General features: G+C 45.7%; 1 protein-coding gene across 4 annotated transcripts in view; it reads left to right on the top strand.

The window, feature by feature from the left end:
- Positions 1 to 18,839, top strand: part of AMOTL1 (angiomotin like 1) — a 98,300-nt gene that overhangs the window by 44,907 nt on the left and 34,554 nt on the right. For 2 of the 4 annotated variants that reach the window (XM_075266106.1, XM_075266108.1), the window contains 2 exons: positions 16,518 to 16,667; positions 17,371 to 18,259. In XM_075266106.1, coding sequence (XP_075122207.1) covers positions 16,518 to 16,667; positions 17,371 to 18,259 — 1,039 coding nt within the window. Of the gene's footprint in view, positions 1 to 2,806; positions 2,886 to 3,058; positions 3,219 to 16,517; positions 16,668 to 17,370; positions 18,260 to 18,839 lie in introns of those variants that run through there. The other 2 variants (XM_075266107.1, XM_075266109.1) reach the window with 2 other exon arrangements.

Raw genomic sequence — 18,839 nt, 5'->3', positions numbered from 1 at the left:
TTATATTTGTTATTATTATTATTATATTATTGGGTTATTATTGGCACTGCTTATCATCTACCCGCCATTATACCATTATTATTATTGTAATGTTACCATCATTATATTATTATAGGCGCCGCTTATTATCTATCAGTCTTTGTAATGATATTATCATTATATCATTATTTTACCATTATTGGCACCGCTTATCGTCTATGAGTTATTATAATGTTATTGTTGGCACCGCTTATTGTCTACCAGTCTTTCTAATGTTATTCTCATCCTTATATTATCATTATTGGCGCCGCTTATCATCTACCAGTCATTATGCAGATGTGGAGACGCTTTGGCTGTCAAGTAGGTGTTTGGTTGTCGGGTTGCGGTCCTGTGCCGTTCATACTCAGGTCAATGTAAATGTGGGGGGCGGTGGCGGCTTTTGGAGGGGTCGGGGGCCTGTAGTCAGGATCGTTTCTTCACCTTCGTGCCCTTTCACTTTCGCTTCAACAGGAAACTCCAAATAGTTTTGGTTATAAATCTCCTCGCATTGTGTCTACAGCTCCGATATCAACATGGTAACAGACTACAAACAAACCGAGTGTAGTCTGATCCTACAGTCATCCTGGTTTCCATCTGTCCTCACTTTTTTCTAACCTGCTGACTATATAAAGGTTGAACGGTAGACATAACCTTAAAATTTGGTCCATACCCATGCAAATTCAGGGAGGTCACCGCTGCTGGTTGCCCTTTGGGCAAGTTGAATATTGACAAAACGGCAATATCTCAGCAATGGAGGCCGATATCCACAAGGGGGAGACACTGTGTGATTCAGGAGACCCTGACCTATCTATCTGTTGTTACGCTGGGTCTTAGTGATGAGTCCCTTTAAGGAGCACAGTTAGAGGACCCCTTTAACGTGTATCTCCTCTTTGCTCTGCCATTCTTATTCAGACGTATCGACGCATAGACTTGTGATAGTGAAGTCACTCCTAGGTGTGGGCGTTGTGATGTGTCATCATCCGATTCTCTTACTCAGCCCCCTGTATACTGAGTAAGTAGGTGGGCACCGGAAAGTGCCATGTTGAACTAGTGTAGGGGGATCCGTATTGTAAGGCTTCTGACGTATCTCATGGATGAATCACTGCCCTTCACAATACACAATAGAAGTATGACCGCTCAGACTGCCGTATTATAAGAGGGGACACAACATGGCGGCATTACTATATACTGTATATCCTGTCTGCAAAAATACTGGACCAAAACAATGGCGCAATGAATGTGGCACAGTTGCTATTTGCAGAATTGGCGCGTTGCTGGATTTTCTGGTATTCTGGATTATTGGATGATGAATCAAATTTCTTGTGTCGTTATGTACAGAGAAGACAGGGGGCGCCATAACATCAAACTGGGAGCTTCAGTTCGGACAAATGGACCTGATGGACACATATCCTTGACCCCTAAAGTGAATTCCCTACTCCTATGTTTGCTGACAATGTCGTTCCTCAGTTGTTGTTTTTTTTTTTTTTTTTTTTTTTTTTTTGGGGGGGGGGCTCTGTACATTCTTACCCCTTATTACATTGGGGACTGGCTATTTCACCTGTTTTTGGAGGTTTTTGGTTTATACTTGCAGCCAAGGATTTGTGCAAAGTGGTGCCACGAGGACTCGCAGAGATGCAGAGCGATCCCTCAGATCAGAGATAGATAGATAGGAGATAGATAGATAGATAGATAGATAGATAGATAGATAGATAGATAGGAGATAGATAGGAGATAGATAGATAGATAGGAGATAGATAGATAGATAGATAGATAGATAGATAGATAGATAGATAGATAGATAGATAGGGAAATAGATAGATAGATAGATAGATAGATAGATAGATAGATAGGAGTTAGATAGATAGATAGATAGATAGATAGATAGGAGATAGATAGATAGATAGATAGATAGATAGATAGATAGATAGATAGATCCCTCACTAACTGACCATTGCAACACCACTCCTGGACATATGGCGGACCCATACAGTCACACAGGGCCCAGACTGTACGGGGGCTGCCTCTAGGCTCAGGTGTATCTGGGCAATGGTGGCGCTGATCCATGGTGTTACCCATTTTTTACCCATTTCCTCACCCAAAAGAAAAAAATTAATTAGGTGCACCCCAAAGTGGAGAAAAAAACTACAACTCATCCCACAAAAAACAAGCCCCATAAGGCTGGTTCAATGAAAAAATGGACTCTTGGGATTCAACAATGAAAAAAATGCTTCGACCCAAGATATGTCCTGTGTTTGGGGGCAACAAAAGAAGATTCCAAAAGGGGTGCCATCCAACCTAAGGCATGGTCGGGATGTGCTGGGGTAGAGGGTAGCCTCTGAGAGACCAGTAGTGTCACGGTAGGGCAGGTAGTGGTGTATCCGTGGAGTTTTGGGATTCCTGTCCAGTGTAAGAACCCGACTGAAGATCGCATCAGTTGTCAGTCAAGTCATTGTTCACCTACAACGTCTGTGTCGCTCTAGGTAGGCCTCCAGTCATCTCAAGCCCCTCTAGAAGACCCTACTGACCTACTGTGGGCCATTCTCATTATTGACTTGCCCTAAAACCCCCATGTGCAGAAAACAAGAGCGCCCACCACCACTCTCCAGAGGTTGATACTAGAGCCCTGCCAGGACGTTATCATCAACATCCCCCGATCTAGGACCTGCCAGGACTTGCAGCTTCAAAGTCTCTTTAGGAACACAAGACTGACCCTCCCCTTACTCTATGTATAGGAAATATCCCCCCCCCCCCTGTCCTGATGTTCCGTCCAGAGTGAAGTAACGCCATTGGCCGGTGTGGTCACATGACTCTCCGTTACATTGGAAAGTTGCTTACCTGCAGTGAGAGACGGAGGAAGACTTTATATGGTAAGTAACGGATTACAATTTGTAGGTCCCCTACATCTAGAAGAAAATCGCAGCTCAGCGTATTCCTATAGACGACAGGCGATATAGGTTACTCTTTTTCCAAAGCCCCCGACCATAATTAGCCAGTCCCCCCGTCTCCCGCAGTCCGTAGTGTAATAAGGGCAATAGATCTGCGGCATCCTGGAGATAAACGGAAGGAAGAGAGAGGCAGGAGGGGTACAGAGAAGGAGGCAGGATATGGGAAGCAGACACAGCACATAATAACGTGTCGGACTTGGCGTTTCATCGTCATCTTTCGCTCGGGATCCATCAGCGAGGAGACGTCCTACAGCAGTGAGTAGAATTTCACGGCTCTAGAACGTATTGTGTGATGTTTCGGGAGCGCCGGGTTCTAGCGCCGTCTTCACGTGCGTTCTATTGTTACCGGGTACACGATACAGAAAACATCTGGATGGTATTTAGAAGCGGAGAGAGGGGCAGCGCTCCGGATTTAACCCTCAGTGGAAGGGACAAAGACTTTGCCCAGCGTTGTCCCTCTCTCTGAATGTAACTCACAGCTCAGACCCTGCAAAAAATCTGATATCACACTGTAGGAAGCTGGGGGAGGGGGCGGCGAGGACTTTTTCACATGGATGCAGGGTCAGTGTGGTGCTTTAACAGGGACGCTGGGCAACTTCTTTGCAACGGGGATGATTTAGGTAACGTGGGAAGCCATATTATGTTTGACATCTTTCCTAAAGTTGATGGAGGAGGGGTATGCTGCAGTTTGCGTGAATGTGGAATGCTTGCAAACATTTTGCAGTACAGTAACCGTACAGTTTTGGGTACTAGGTGCCAGGTCTCGGTCTTCATACTACCGATTGACTCTGCCAAAGTGGTCTGTCAGGTCAGACACCAGGACCCTGCACAGATCAGCTGCTAGTGGACATAAAGCATGCAACAATTGCATTCAATTAGGAGTGGGGATCTGCAACACCGATTCTATGACTTATATAGGAGTGCCGCCATCTCTGCTCCCCCATCCACTTGCATCTTGTGATGTTGCACCACCGTACCGGTGCCAGGTCTGGGTATCTGACCCTGACTGATACCCTATTCTTCGGATAGAGTAGGATCCACTTGCACGTTGTGATGTTGCACCACCTTACCAGTGCCAGGTCTGGGTGTCTGACCCTGCCATATCACATACTGATACCCTATTCTTCGGATAGAGTAGGAGAAAACAATTTGGGTCTGGAACACCCCTTTAAGTCTAAGTCCCACCTTGCGGAAATACAGCTTTTTTTTTTGTTGCAGATTTTGCTGTAGGTTTTGAGTCAAGACTGGCTACGATGGGGCACATTGGGTTAGATTTTGCCTTGATTTATGGCGGTGACGGATTATTATATCCATCCATCACCGGAATCCATACAGAGATGGTGGAATATCAATGTTAACAACAAAGCTATTCCATGTGCCAACCCGCCGGCTGATCTGAAGCAGAAGTCTGATTTTTCAGGCTTGGGTTTTTGCTCAACTCTTTTTGAAGTGTATTTACCTAAGACAAATAGAGTCCATGTGAACATACCCCAAGGGGCTAATATGCATAATGCAAATCCAACCGGACTACAGAGACTGAAGATTGCAAAACCATATTTACACACTAGCGTTGCCTCTCCGTTGTTCTGATCCGTGGGAGGACCAGAACAACGGAGAGGCAGAGAGCTAAAATAGCAGCTATACACAGAGTCCGACAGACCCCGCAGACTATAATGGGGTCCGTCATCTTAAAACAGACCCCAGAACTTTATCCTCTGCTGATTTTCAGACAGACACCGTAACGGAGACTTGAACATGGCCTTACACGCATTGGATGAAAAATACTTGCAGATTTTGACACATGGGGGAAAAGGCACACATGCTTCCTAAGGCCTGGTTCACAATTGCGTTTGGGTTTCCGTTTGGGGAGTCCCCCTGAATGGAAGCCTATACGGATTAAAAAGTGGTTACCTTCAGGAAACCTGCGGACACCATAGACTATAACAGGGTCCGTGTGGTTTCCCCTCGATTTCTGTACGAAACATGCGGAGAGAAAAGCGCCGCTTACGGATAGGGTAACGGATTGGCCCAAACGCAGATGTGAACTGGGCCTAAATGAAGCACAGGGCAGGGTAAGACCTCACAAAGGTGCAAGTAGCTTAATAAATGTGTCCCAATGGGGAAGAATGTGGGTACGATGGTGGCTCAGTGGTTAGCACTGTTGCCTTGCAGCGCTGGAGTCCTGGATTTGAATCCAGCCAGGGACAATATCTGCAAGGAGTTTGTATGTTCCCCCGTGTCTGTGTGGGTTTCCTCCGACACTCCAAAGACCTACTTTAATTTAGATTATGAGCCCTGTAGAGGGCAGTGTTGACAGTATCTGTAAAGCGCTGCAGAATATGATGGCGATATATAAGTATGCAACTAAAAGAAGAATTTACCAACCCATGTGTTTAAAATTTTCTGGCATAGATGGGTGTAAATGTGGTTCGGCTGATCTGTAACGGCACAGATTTGTCATATTGTACCTTCTACAACTCACCAGTGGTTGCGAAAGTGGACAGAATGGGGAGGGACTGAGGTGGGTGTAGCAGGGGCACCTTGGGTCGCCGAAATTTACGATAACTTGTTGCCTTATTTATTAAAGAGATTGTCCGATCAGTTCGGACTCTTCCCCAGCCATGCGCTCTCCTGGAGTCCGGCTTAACTCTCTCATAAACCACAAAGGAACCTCCTTCTCTATTGACCATATGTCTGACCAGGGTTCTAAGACTCCTTCCTAAGTGATATGCAAATAAGCCGCCTCTTGTAAGGAGTGGACTAGTTGTTCACCCAGTGAGAAGCACCAGATTAAGATCTTACAAGGTGCCGCTCATTTGCATTACACATGAGACAGTGACAACTCCCCAGACACAATGTTGGGTAAGTCTTTGATGTTCAGGTGACCTTGAGCCTCTCCTTTTATCCAATGGAATATTTTTGGGCATTTATTTTGGATTTGGGGCCTTGTCAGCCGACAGTCAGACACCTGATGTTTAAGAGAGGCCGCCCTTATATTTAAAGGAGAAGGCAGCGCCCTGGGGGAATCTTGGTTTTCTAGTCAATGGGTTGTTTGTTTTGCCAATACCCATTTGGGACATAAAACAAGGAGATCGGATTGCTAGGACAGTGATCTGTATTGTGTGTGTGTGTGTGAGGCGGCAGACACAACAGTCTCCTCCAAGGTACATTATTTTTCGTTCGGCGGCTTGGATTACAGGTGGACGCAATGCTCTTTTCATCAGCTGCCATGTTGACCAAAGCCGGGGCTACATTACGATAGGTGCACAACCAACAGGTTTGGATTTTTTTGAGACTACGGTGTAGACCTAGCCTAAAGGTGGCCATACTTAGACTAGACGGCAACTCCTTTCCTGACCAAAGATCGCCAGGTCGGCGACTACTTTACTAATGTTAGTAAATGGAATTGCCGGAAAGGGTGAAAAAAGTTGCACACTGCTCAACCTTTTTGAGATTAGAGGTCTCGGCACCGTCAGGGTCAGTCGCAACTCCATTCATGAACATTAGTGAAGGAGTTACAAGGTGGTCTTTGGTCGTGTGACCGGAATGGCAGCCAAAGTCTCCCTGTAGCCCTAGGTAGGGCATGGTTGTTTGCCCAACGGATGTTCCTTCGGAATCCCTCATGCACATGCATACTTGGCCAAGCATACATTTGCTCGAAATATAGGAGGAGGATTATCACAGGCACCAAGCTTATCTTACCACCCTATCAGCTGGTATCCAATAGCTCCATCTCCGCCCATGTCTTACAGTCATGAATCAAGACATCCCCAGATGGTTGACCAGTCCTCTGAAGGGCCCGGCTCACCAAGGCCTCATGGGGCTTGTAACAGGTTTTTTTTAAAATAATTTTTGGGTGTATATATAAGGGCCATAAATTCCATATATATAACAGGTCAGAGCCTCGATGTACATATATATGTATATATATATATATATATATATATATATATATATATATATATATCTGATGGCTGTAGAAGTTCTCCAGTGTATAGAAATATGACTTTATCACCCCCTGAAGTGCTTAAAGGGATTGTCCACGCTACACACTTATCACTTACTCATAATGGTGCACCTTGTCGCCTTTAGGATAGGCCATCACTGTATGATGGGGCGGTGTCTGACCCCTAGTGTCCCCACCACTTAGCAACAAGAAGGGGCCCCAGGGGCCACCACCAGGGTTACTTTCATGATCCACGCACGTGGACAGTGCTATGTTGGTTACTGCAGTGAAGGGAATTCTCCCGACAGATGTTTGTTCCCATAGATGAAGCCCCACTGACCTCCTCTGCCTTTGTATGCTTTCCCCCATCGAAATAAACATGCATGCTCAGCCAATCTGATAGGTATCGTATTCATGGTCAGCTTATGAGTCCTCCTTTTTCCTTAACAGCAATGTGTTGTTTTGTCCCTCCTAAAAATAAAGAATCAGACATGTCAAAAGTCAGCATGTCTGATCATCAAATAGACATTAGATTTTCAGCCAGTTCTGCAGAAATTGCCAGGTTTGGCCAACCTTGGTCTAATATCTATGGCCATTTTTAGGCAATGTTGACACTGGAAGGCATTTGCAAGGTGTCCTTTGGGGTCCACCAAGATTTCCGCCACTTTCGACTGCAAAAATAATGCAGAATGATGTCACAATGGCATGGTGGAAGCCATGGCCCAAGTGGGAACTGGGACCTGTTAGGTAACCTGTATGGTGGAAACCATGGCCCAAGTGGGAAGTGGGATCTGTTAGGTGACCTGTATGGTGGAAGCCATGGCCCAAGTGGGAACTGGGACCTGTTAGGTGACCTGTATGGTGGAAGTCATGGCCCAAGTGGGTACTGGGACCTGTTAGACGACCTGTATGGTGGAAGCCATGGCCCAAGTGGGAACTGGGACCTGTTAGGTGACCTGTATGGTGGAAGCCATGGCCCAAGTGGGAACTGGGACCTGTTAGGTGACCTGTATGGTGGAAGCCATGGCCCAAGTGGGAACTGGGACCTGTTAGGTGACCTGTATGGTGGAAGCCATGGTGTAAGTGGGAACTGGGACCTGTTAGGTGACCTTTATGGTGGAAGCCATGGCGTAAATGGGAACTGGGACCTGTATGGTGGAAGCCATGGCACAAGTGGGAACTGGGATCTGTTAGGTGACCTGTATGGTGGAAACCATGGCCCAAGTGGGAACTAAGCCTTGCATATCTTTCCATTATGAATGTGGATGTCTAATATCAGGAATTTAAAAAAAATATTTTGTATGTATGACATATTTCCATTGCTTCCAGTTTCCTTTGGTCCCTTCTATTCACTAGACCGCAGTGACCTTGTGTTCTCAACATAAGCTCACTATGGGTCGAATATCATGGCACCCTATGGTATTTTTCCCCTATCAGTATGTCTTTGTAGAATGGGAGGAAATCCACGCAAACACGGGGAAAACATACACACTCCTTGCAAATGTTGTTCCTGGTGGGGGATTCGATCCCAGGACTCCAGCGCTGCAAGGCCGAATCTGAGAAGATCCCCGCTTTGGGCAACTTTCTCTCTGAGATTTGCACATAATTTTCCAAAAAAAAAAAAAATGAAGTTAAAAAATGTCCATTTTTCGGAAAATATCTTGCCCTCCTCTATAGCGCCCAACGTTTTGTTTTGTTTTTTCTTCTAAGATGAATTATTCCGAGGCTCTTTCTTAGACATTTCAGAGCTGACCCTCAAGAGATCTCCGAAGATCATGAGAAAATATTTATCCGGGTTTATTTTTAGTATCCTGGGAGTCGCTGGAAACCTAAAAGTGCAGCAGTGAGACATTGACTGCAGGGTAACGTCCTCCCCTCCTTCCCTGGCGCGAGGGTCCCCAGTTTAATACTTGGCACTGGACGTTATCACGGCTCAGCAGAAGTGATACCTGCAGGAAACAGGAGATGAATGGAACATGTTTATGTTTAGTCCAGCGAAATGTTCAGGGCTCAGATTACATTCTGCCCGAGAAGTCGTAGAGTACAGGAAGTCTCAGTGGAAATTGTTGTTCCAACCAGAAAGGCAGCGCGATAATATAACACGGCAATGATTCAGTCCGCTAGCCGGGCCTATACAAGGTGTCAATGTATCAGAAAGTGAGATTTAAAGGGACAAAATACCTAAAAAAAAAAGTTAGAATTGAAAAAGAAAAAAAAATCCCTTTTAATTAGAGAAATTCGTTGTAGAAAGATGGCGGAGAACAGGTGTCCTTTTAACACTCGAATTCTCCATTTTTAGCAAGAGACAGATGGGGGTGTGGTTTAACTCAGAGGCGGGGCTCAGCAACCAAGTCTGATATAGACAGAAGAACCAAGTCTGATATAGCAAGTTACATAGTAGATGAGGTTGGATGGAGACACAGATCCATCAAGTCCAATATGACGCTACAGAGTTGGAAGGCAGAAAAAAAAAACATATCCAATTCCAACTTCCGCAATCAGTATAAAACCCTGGATCAAACTAGAAATCTACGACCTGTAATATTTTCCGATGAAGAAAGATGTCCAGGCGCTTTTTGAACTTACACAATGAATCCACCATCACCATATCCTGTGGTAGTGAGTTCCACTGCTTTTACAGTAAAGAACCCGAACGTTGGAGATCCCGTCCGCTAAAACAGCGTTTACCTGCAGAGCCAATGGACCCAATGGAGGATTTTGCTCTCTGACAATTTTCGGCAGATTCTGTGGTGGAATCTCCTTTGCAACTTAGGCTAGGTTCCCATCTGCATTGCAGTCTCTGTTCTTTTGGTCTACGGCAGGACCAGAAGAATGGAAAAACTTAATATCTCACGAACAGCAATGACTCCCATTGACTATCATGGCGTCGGTTGTGAGTACATTTTTTTGGTCCTGACGTCACTGGACAAAAAAGTTGACTTGCAGGACTTTTTTTCCGGCTAGATTTGTGACGGACTCTGCACCAGACAGGCGCTACCTCGCTCCTCACTTCCTCTCGAATTGACATCGGTACAAGACATGTGCCACAAGAACTTCGTGAAATGGGTTTCCATTGTTAAGCTGCACAAAAACCTAAAGGCTCCCAGACATTATCGTACATAATAGAGAAAAGTTGATGGAAAAGACGTGATCACCCTAAAAATGATCATTGACTCGACTGTCAGGTGATTGTGGGCAAATTAAGGGTGAGTAACATGCCCACCCACCCTGGCCAATGTCAACCGTTGCAGTTTGTGGTCCAGCTTTTACGTTATCACTGACTACTTTGGGTGAGTGCGAGTTCCGCACGTACCGGTGGTTGAAGCCTTCAGGTGATGGCTGATCACGTGTACATGCTCAAGAAAGGCCTGTATGACTTTCTCAAGAGTAAGGTTGTTGACCTATGGACTTGAAGTATTTGGAATTTTTGGCATCTGCCTCATGGTGGTTTCTGCCTTTCTTTGGATTAACTTTGTAGGGGTTTGGGCCTTATCAACTATGTTGATATTTTTTCCCAGATCATGGGCAAGAATCTTGGTCTTATGAATAAGCTCTTCCATTGACCAATGATGAGGATCAAGCCTTGTTCTTAGTATCTGGTCCAGTGAAGTGGCCCTCACCCGAAGAAGAGGCCTAGAGCCTCGAAAGCTTGCAATCTTTCATCATCTTTAGTTGGGCATTAAAAAAGGTATCAACTACTGAAGACTCTCAATTTTTATATCTCATATCCACTGGCTAACACGGTACAGTTATAGATATTTTTTCCTTATAGATCTTCCAGACAGCCAAGTATAAGTGCAACATGTTATCTTGCATATGAAGGTAATATCACAGCCCTGGCACCGCACAGTCTGGCAGACTCGTACTGCAAAGACCTTGGGATACTAACAAAATAAAAATTGTTGCGCTCTGAACACGCTCAGCGCGTAGATGTGGCGGCTTAACGGTAATTGGCATTAATTATAATAACAAACAGTGTTAGATAATCTCTCGCAGCTATGTGCACTGGAACATGGAAAGCTCAAGTTCTCCAGAAAAGCTTCTCAACAGCGAGAGGACTCGCGATACAGATATAGCAGGCTTTAGCTTGACATTTAATGCAAACTATAATGCGGCAAACTTTTACCGTTGTCGTTTCAACAAACTTTGCTTAAAGTTGGAGCGGAGGCGAATCTGAGACGTTGCGTTCTATATTATTAGGGAAAAATGCTCCTTTCTCCACTTATCAGGCTCCTTTTCTCCTCCCTCTCTCTGTCACAATTTTTTGCTAAGCGTCTGTGCACACAACCATAATATTTTTGGTCAGTGTCTTGGGTCCGTGAACCTTGACGCAAAATTCGGGACAGGTCCCATCCCTGCCCATTTTGCAGTTTGGGCTCATTCATTGAAGTGTAGGGGTATGTAGGGAACACAGACTGCATGCAGATACCATCCATGTGCTGTCTGTCCGTTCCATATAGAGCACGCAGGTAACCTAAATCCTTTTTGGGACACTATATGAAGTGTCAGCTTGCTGAAATATCAGGTTACATGCACCAATAGAAGTTTACGGAGCGGGAAGGGGGAGGAGATATGCTGCTGCAGCTAATAGTAAGTTTCTATTTCACCACAAGTGCTTTATTGACATCAGAACTGCCCACTACTTCTTTGGGGAGTGGCCTGTATGACCCTGCTGCTGTTTCCGAGTGAGTGAGAGTTATGAGTAGGGTTGAGCGATTGGGATTGGAAAAGATCGGATCCCGATTGGCGATCGAGTAAATTTCACAATCGCGTTTGGGTTCCGATCCCACCTAAAAAAAGATCGGGAACGGAATTCCAATCCCGATCGCTCAGCGTACCTGCACAGAACTGCTGCCGCTCCCCGTGTTCTCAGTTCTCTCTCATTCACACACCTGCAGAGCGCCATACGCGCCTCCGCCTCCCAGGCTAGTGTTACAGATGCTGGGAGAAGGCGGGGCTTGTGGCTTAGGAGATTGTGGGCGGGTACTGGGAGGGGAGACGTGAGTGAAGCACTGACGTCTTCCCACCCACACTCTTCTAAGCCAAAACAAGCCCCGCCTACTCCCAGCATCATTAACTAGCGCGTACGGTGCTCTGCAGGCATATGAATGAGAGAGAAGAGGAGCGAGAACAACGGCCCGGAGCTCCAGGAAGCGGCTCTGTGCAGGTAACCGGACAGCAAGGGGGACTAAATAGCCACTGAATTTTTTAATCACTACATAGCATGGAGTCCAAAAATTGAAGCGTTCAATTTTTGGACTCCATGCTGTGTAGTGAATAGGATCGTTTTTAAAATCCGATTTTCGATCATTAAAAAATCCCATTGACTTGCATTAGGATCGGGTTTGGATGAAAAATGATCGGAAATCGGATTTTAAAAACGATCCTGAAATTTCAAGATCGGCTCAACCCTAGTTATGAGAGATATCATAGGAGCTGGTTTCTATCTACCAGCTCAGGGAAAACTGAGAAAAAGAGGTAGAGCCTACAGAGGGGAAAACCGCAAAAAGTGCAGAATACACATCGTGGCCATAAATCCTGTTATTCCTCTTGTAGGCACACGGAAACTTATGTATCATACTTTTTGGCGCCACCTATTGGCTTCTTCCCCTTTAAGCAGCCACAAAAAATTTATTTTATTTTTTATTTCTTCCCGTATTCCCTGGCTGGTTTCATTTTTAATAACTTCGAAGAGAACTTCGTATATCGTGGGGAAGAAATTGCTGATTCATCTCACACCTTGTCTCGCTGTTAATTCACAGCCGATTGGAGACGTAGTATATCAGGCGGCCATTAAGTGTAGGTGTACGCCGCCTTGAGTGTCATCATGGTGATGAAATGCGGAGGATTAAACTACTTCTCTACTTCTCGTATGATAATAAACTCCACATTTGTCATCTGTATAGCCCAGTAGCTCAGATAGCCGGCCATTCCGCACATCCATGGATTACACGTAACGTCTTTGTGATGACAAGTCTGCTGTAATTACCGATGGCCTGCCGTGACCTCTTCATGTAATGGGAAAAAGTGAACTCGGCTCTATATTTTAGGAGACTGCGGTGGGTGTATATCACCCCAGCCCTGCAGATAGATAGGTTACTGTCACCAGACCCAGCATATCACCCCAACCCTGCAGATAGATAGGTTACTGTCACCAGAACCAGCATATCACCCCAACCCTGCAGATAGATAGGTTACTGTCACCAGACCCAGCATATCACCCCAGCCCTGCAGATAGATAGGTTACTGTCACCAGACCCAGCATATCACCCCAGCCCTGCAGATAGATAGGTTACTGTCACCAGAACCAGCATATCACCCCAGCCCTGCAGATAGATAGGTTACTGTCACCAGAACCAGCATATCACCCCAGTCCTGCAGATAGATAGGTTACTGTCACCAGAACCAGCATATCACCCCAGTCCTGCAGATAGATAGGTTAGTATCACCAGAACCAGCATATCACCCCAGTCCTGCAGATAGATAGGTTAGTGTCACCAGATCCCAGCATATCACCCCAGCCCTGCAGATAGATAGGTTACTGTCACCAGAACCAGCATATCACCCCAGCCCTGCAGATAGATAGGTTAGTGTCACCAGAACCAGCATATCACCCCAGCCCTGCAGATAGATAGGTTAGTGTCACCAGAACCAGCATATCACCCCAGCTCTGCAGATAGATAGGTTACTGTCACCAGAACCAGCATATCACCCCAGTCCTGCAGATAGATAGGTTAGTGTCACCAGAACCAGCATATCACCATAGCCCTGCAGATAGATAGGTTAATGTCACCAGAACCAGCATATCACCCCAGTCCTGCAGATAGATAGGTTAGTGTCACCAGAACCAGCATATCACCATAGCCCTGCAGATAGATAGGTTAGTATCACCAGAACCAGCATATCATCCCAGCCCTGCAGATAGATAGGTTAGTGTCACCAGATCCCAGCATATCACCCCAGCCCTGCAGATAGATAGGTTACTGTCACCAGAACCAGCATATCACCCCAGTCCTGCAGATAGATAGGTTACTGTCACCAGAACCAGCATATCACCCCAGTCCTGCAGATAGATAGGTTAGTATCACCAGAACCAGCATATCACCCCAGCCCTGCAGATAGATAGGTTAGTATCACCAGAACCAGCATATCACCCCAGTCCTGCAGATAGATAGGTTACTGTCACCAGAACCAGCATATCACCCCAGTCCTGCAGATAGATAGGTTAGTATCACCAGAACCAGCATATCACCCCAGTCCTGCAGATAGATAGGTTACTGTCACCAGACCCAGCATATCACCCCAGCCCTGCAGATAGATAGGTTAGTATCACCAGAACCAGCATATCACCCCAGTCCTGCAGATAGATAGGTTAGTATCACCAGACCCAGCATATCACCCAGCCCTGCAGATAGATAGGTTAGTATCACCAGAACCAGCATATCACCCCAGTCCTGCAGATAGATAGGTTAGTGTCACCAGACTCAGCATATCACCCCAGTCCTGCAGATAGATAGGTTACTGTCACCAGAACCAGCATATCACCCCAGTCCTGCAGATAGATAGGTTAGTATCACCAGAACCAGCATATCACCCCAGTCCTGCAGATAGATAGGTTACTGTCACCAGATCCCAGCATATCACCCCAGCCCTGCAGATAGATAGGTTACTGTCACCAGATCCCAGCATATCACCCCAGCCCTGCAGATAGATAGGTTAGTGTCACCAGTACCCAGTATATCACCCCAGCCCTGCAGGAATGTTATACTGCTGCAGTTGAGATCTATGATATTGACTAATGGAAATCTGAGAGTCTATAATCCGTCTCATCAGAGGCTTAGCTTGCTATTGTGACCCTTCCCCATGCTTTACACTGCAACTCTGATTCTTCCTTTGGATTCTAGATTTAAGCACAAAAAAACTTCTTTTTGCTGATGTTTGCCGTGTGCTCCTAGAAAATTCCCAGCATACCTGCCAAGTATGTCCATAAGGAGCCATGCACGCAGTATATACTGAAATAGTGTCCTTGTGCTATTCTGTAATTTTACTATATAGGAAGGCAGAGCTACAAAGACAAACCACCGTGTGTAAGTTATTTAGGTTTAGTCAATTGCTGACATATGGCAGGTGTGGAAAAATTGCTATAAAGTAAGAATGCTTTCAGAAATAGAAGGGTTAATAGTTTGGCGTGACCAATTTGGCGTGACCTTTGCTCTTTGGAGGACGAGTCCTGGAAATGATGATATTGCCCCATAAATATATCCTGAACTCAACATCATCCAGTCTGTCTTGGAAGACATGAAGAGACAGAGCCTACATCCACATAAGATCTGTGCTTAGTTCTCCAAGATGGCGGCGTGAACAACCTCCCTGCACAATTCTGCCAAACAGTATCTGCAAGTACCGAGAAGAACTGATGGAAGGCAAAGGGCAAAGGTCACACCGAATATTGATGGGATTTACATTTCTCTTTTCCAAAGACAAACGATTAACCCTTCTATTTCTACAAGCATCCTTGCCGTGCAGCATTTCCCCCTGCCTAAAACTTTTGCATGTCAGTGTATAGGTGGGAGTATACAGTCTAGGTATTCCTTGGTTAGGGCTCTGTTCACACCTGGTTTTTGGTGGTAATTATTTATACAGTATAAGACTCATCTCTTCTCATCAGCTTGGTAGTCAGGGCCACGCATCGGAGTATTAATCCTCTCCGGAGAGATTTTCTTGCAAGAACCAAACATGAAACCTTCTGTAAGCGGCGTCTGTATGCGAGCAGCCAAACACTATGCATCTTTTATGAGGCTTTGATTGAAAATGGACGTACGGCGGATTTAAATCAGGAAGAAACTCCCTATGTGACTGAGAGCCAAACTTGTGAAAGGTCGTGCCTACATGATAGACTGTGGGAAGCCGACCCAAGGAGAAGACATGGAGGAGAAAGTAAAAGTAAGGCCCTTAAAGCAGGAGCAGCCGTGTTAGACACATTGAGAAGATAGCCTGCCCATATTGAGGCCGCCATACACTTGAGATGTCCTTCTTGACTCCGCTGTTCCCCTTAGACATACGTGCCGGGCTCAGTCGGGCGTGCGTATATACAAAAATCACAAGATCTCCATATACAGTCAGTGGTTGGCGGGCGAAATTGCCCCTCATTGACTTCAATAGGGTCCAATGCCATTGAGTAGAATAGGATCTAACGGAGGATCCGACTCCCCATCGGAAGTAAGTACAGGACCTGCTGCAAGGGTTAAGGAGCGCTCCACCTTTGGGTTATACAGCCCACTTATCATCGTGGGTCCTGGTAAAATACAGGAACGGTTCTTTTACCCCAAAAAACAAAGTTCTTTTATGCAAACCAACTTGTACTTAATAAGATTTGACTGCAGGTACCTGGCCTGGCTCTGAACAGTAGCCTTCAGCATTTAGCTCTTTGACTCGGGCCATTTTTGTAAATTTTTGGGTAGGTATTGCAGCCATATCCCCCAAATCCCTCAGGGTTCCTCTAGAACTGATGACAGTGATTTTTATTGATATGTATTTCTAATCCCGTGCAATGCTCTGATACCTATCGATGGGTAGACCGTGCTATAAATGTGTATTTCCCATTTCAGGCGCCTCCTCGGCCTACTACAATCTCTGTGTCCCTATACCTTGTGATGAGAACGTCTGTGTCTACCAGGACTATCCTCTGTACATTACCAACAATGACCAAACCTCAGTAGTCGCCGAGTCACCAGGTCCCCTGAAAGAACAGGCTGGAGGTAAGTTATTCTCTAAATCGGCACTTTGTCAGGGCACCTATATGTATAAGGGTTGTCCGAACTAGGGATGTTCCCACTAGTAGCACATATGCCCTATCCACAGGACAGCAGATATGTGTCTTGTTGTAGGGTGTCCCAGGAGTCAGACCCCATCAATTGGGCACATCCAGTAGATAAGGGATAAGTGTTCTTAGTGGGAAAAATTGTAAGCCTAGGACATTCTTACTCCACGACGTAGTCATGACTAGGGTTGAGCCGATCTTGAGATTTCAGGATCGTTTTTTAAAATCCGATTTTCGATAGTTTTCCAGCTGATTGCGATCGTTAAATTTGCTCAATCGCCAATCGGGATCTGATCTTTTCCGATCCCGATCGCTCAACCCTATTGGTCAGTAGCCAAGCATTGTGGGAACTAACGTGAGACCTCAATCTCAATCGCCGATCAGGATCCGATCTTTTCCAATCCCGATTGCTCAACCCTATTGGTCAGTAGCCAATCATTGTGGGAACTAACGTGAGACCTCGATCCCGCCGAAAAAGATCAGGATCGGATTTCCAATCACGATCGGGAATTTTACTCGATCGCCGATCGGAATCCGATCTTTTCCAATCCCGGTCGCTCAACCCTAGTCATGACCTTTCACAAAATTTGTAAACTGATTTTATTGCTTATATTTGTTTTTGGTTTTTTTGTTTTTTTTAGAAGAACAAAGGTCAAACTTCATACCTCAAGATTTTCTCAGAATATCGGAGGTGGAAATGCGAGGTTCTGAAGATGTTTCAACAGGAACTGTTCTTCAGCGATTGATCCAAGAGCAGCTGAGATATGGCAACCCCAACGAGAATATGAACCTTCTGGCTATACAACAAGCCACAGGAAGTGCAGGACCAACCAATATCCCCGCCAATTCTGTTTCATCTACTGAAAACCTCACCCAAGAAGACCCACAAATGGTCGGCCAGTCGGCGAGGCAAGAACCACAGGGGCAAGAACATCAGGTGGACAACACTGTGATGGAGAAAACCCTGAGGGCATCTCAGCCCCAACAGAATAACGAGGAACTGCCAACCTACGAGGAAGCCAAGGCTCAATCCCAATTTTTTAGAGCTCAGCCTACTGGACCTATGGGACCGGGTTTTTATGTTGCTGGTATTGTGGCCAATCATAAATCCAAAACGGAAGGAAGGCCGACCGTCAGTCGGGCCAACAGTGGACAGGCTCACCAAGATGAGGCACTTAAAGAACTCAAGCAGGGTCATGTTCGCTCTATGAGCGAGAGGATAATGTTATCCCTTGAGAGGAACGGAGTTAAGCAGCACTCCTCAGGCAGCATCAAGGGACTTAAAAATGGGGCTCCATCTCCTGCGCCAAGCTTAGGAAAAGGGGAGCAAAGAGGTCCCCCACCGGACTATCCCCATAAGATCAAACAAGCACCAACTCCTGTGAATAAAATTCAGGAGCAAGGACATTATTACAGTGACCAACAACGGATGGTACATGAAATGATAAAACCCTACCCCACCTCACAACCCACCCGAACTGAGGTGTCTGTTCTCCGGTACCAGCCTCCTCCAGAATATAACATCACCAGGTAATAAGCCATTCTTCTGCTTCTTCATTGCGAAGGGTTACAATTGTGGCCTTACATAAGATACTCACAGACTACTCTACATATAAAGGTGAGGCTCTGACACCCTGCACTCCCATCAATAAGTTGTTTTAAGTGACTGATATACAGAATTATGGTGGAGGAAGTAGACAGCTCCGTTCCCTGCGTAGTGGCGAGACAAGTCACTGCAGCTTAACTCCAATTCAAGTAAATGGCACTTGACTTGAAGTACCTGGTCTGACCACTACACAGTGAACGGAGCTGTCTGCTTCCTGTTCTATTTTCCATGTATGATATGCTGAGAACAGCGGGGTCCCAGGTGTCGGACCTCCACCCAACCTAATCATAGGTTGATCAATATATTTGCTCCAGAAAATCCTTCTAAGGCATACAGATGGCCTGGATTCCACAGCAACATTTGGTTTTCCAAGAGACACAGTGAAATTGTGGAATTGTTATGACTTGCACATTGTGCTGTTGTCAGTAACTTTACAACTGTGTCTGAATTTATGCAAATATTGCTTTACATTTCCGTCATGGGAAACCCTTGAGTCGCCCCTTC

The sequence above is a fragment of the Leptodactylus fuscus genome, chromosome 2 (assembly GCF_031893055.1).
Source record: "Leptodactylus fuscus isolate aLepFus1 chromosome 2, aLepFus1.hap2, whole genome shotgun sequence".
Taxonomy (NCBI): domain Eukaryota; kingdom Metazoa; phylum Chordata; class Amphibia; order Anura; family Leptodactylidae; genus Leptodactylus; species Leptodactylus fuscus.
The sequence above is the reverse complement of the archived record's forward strand: the minus strand, read 5'-3'. Positions and strand labels throughout refer to the sequence as shown.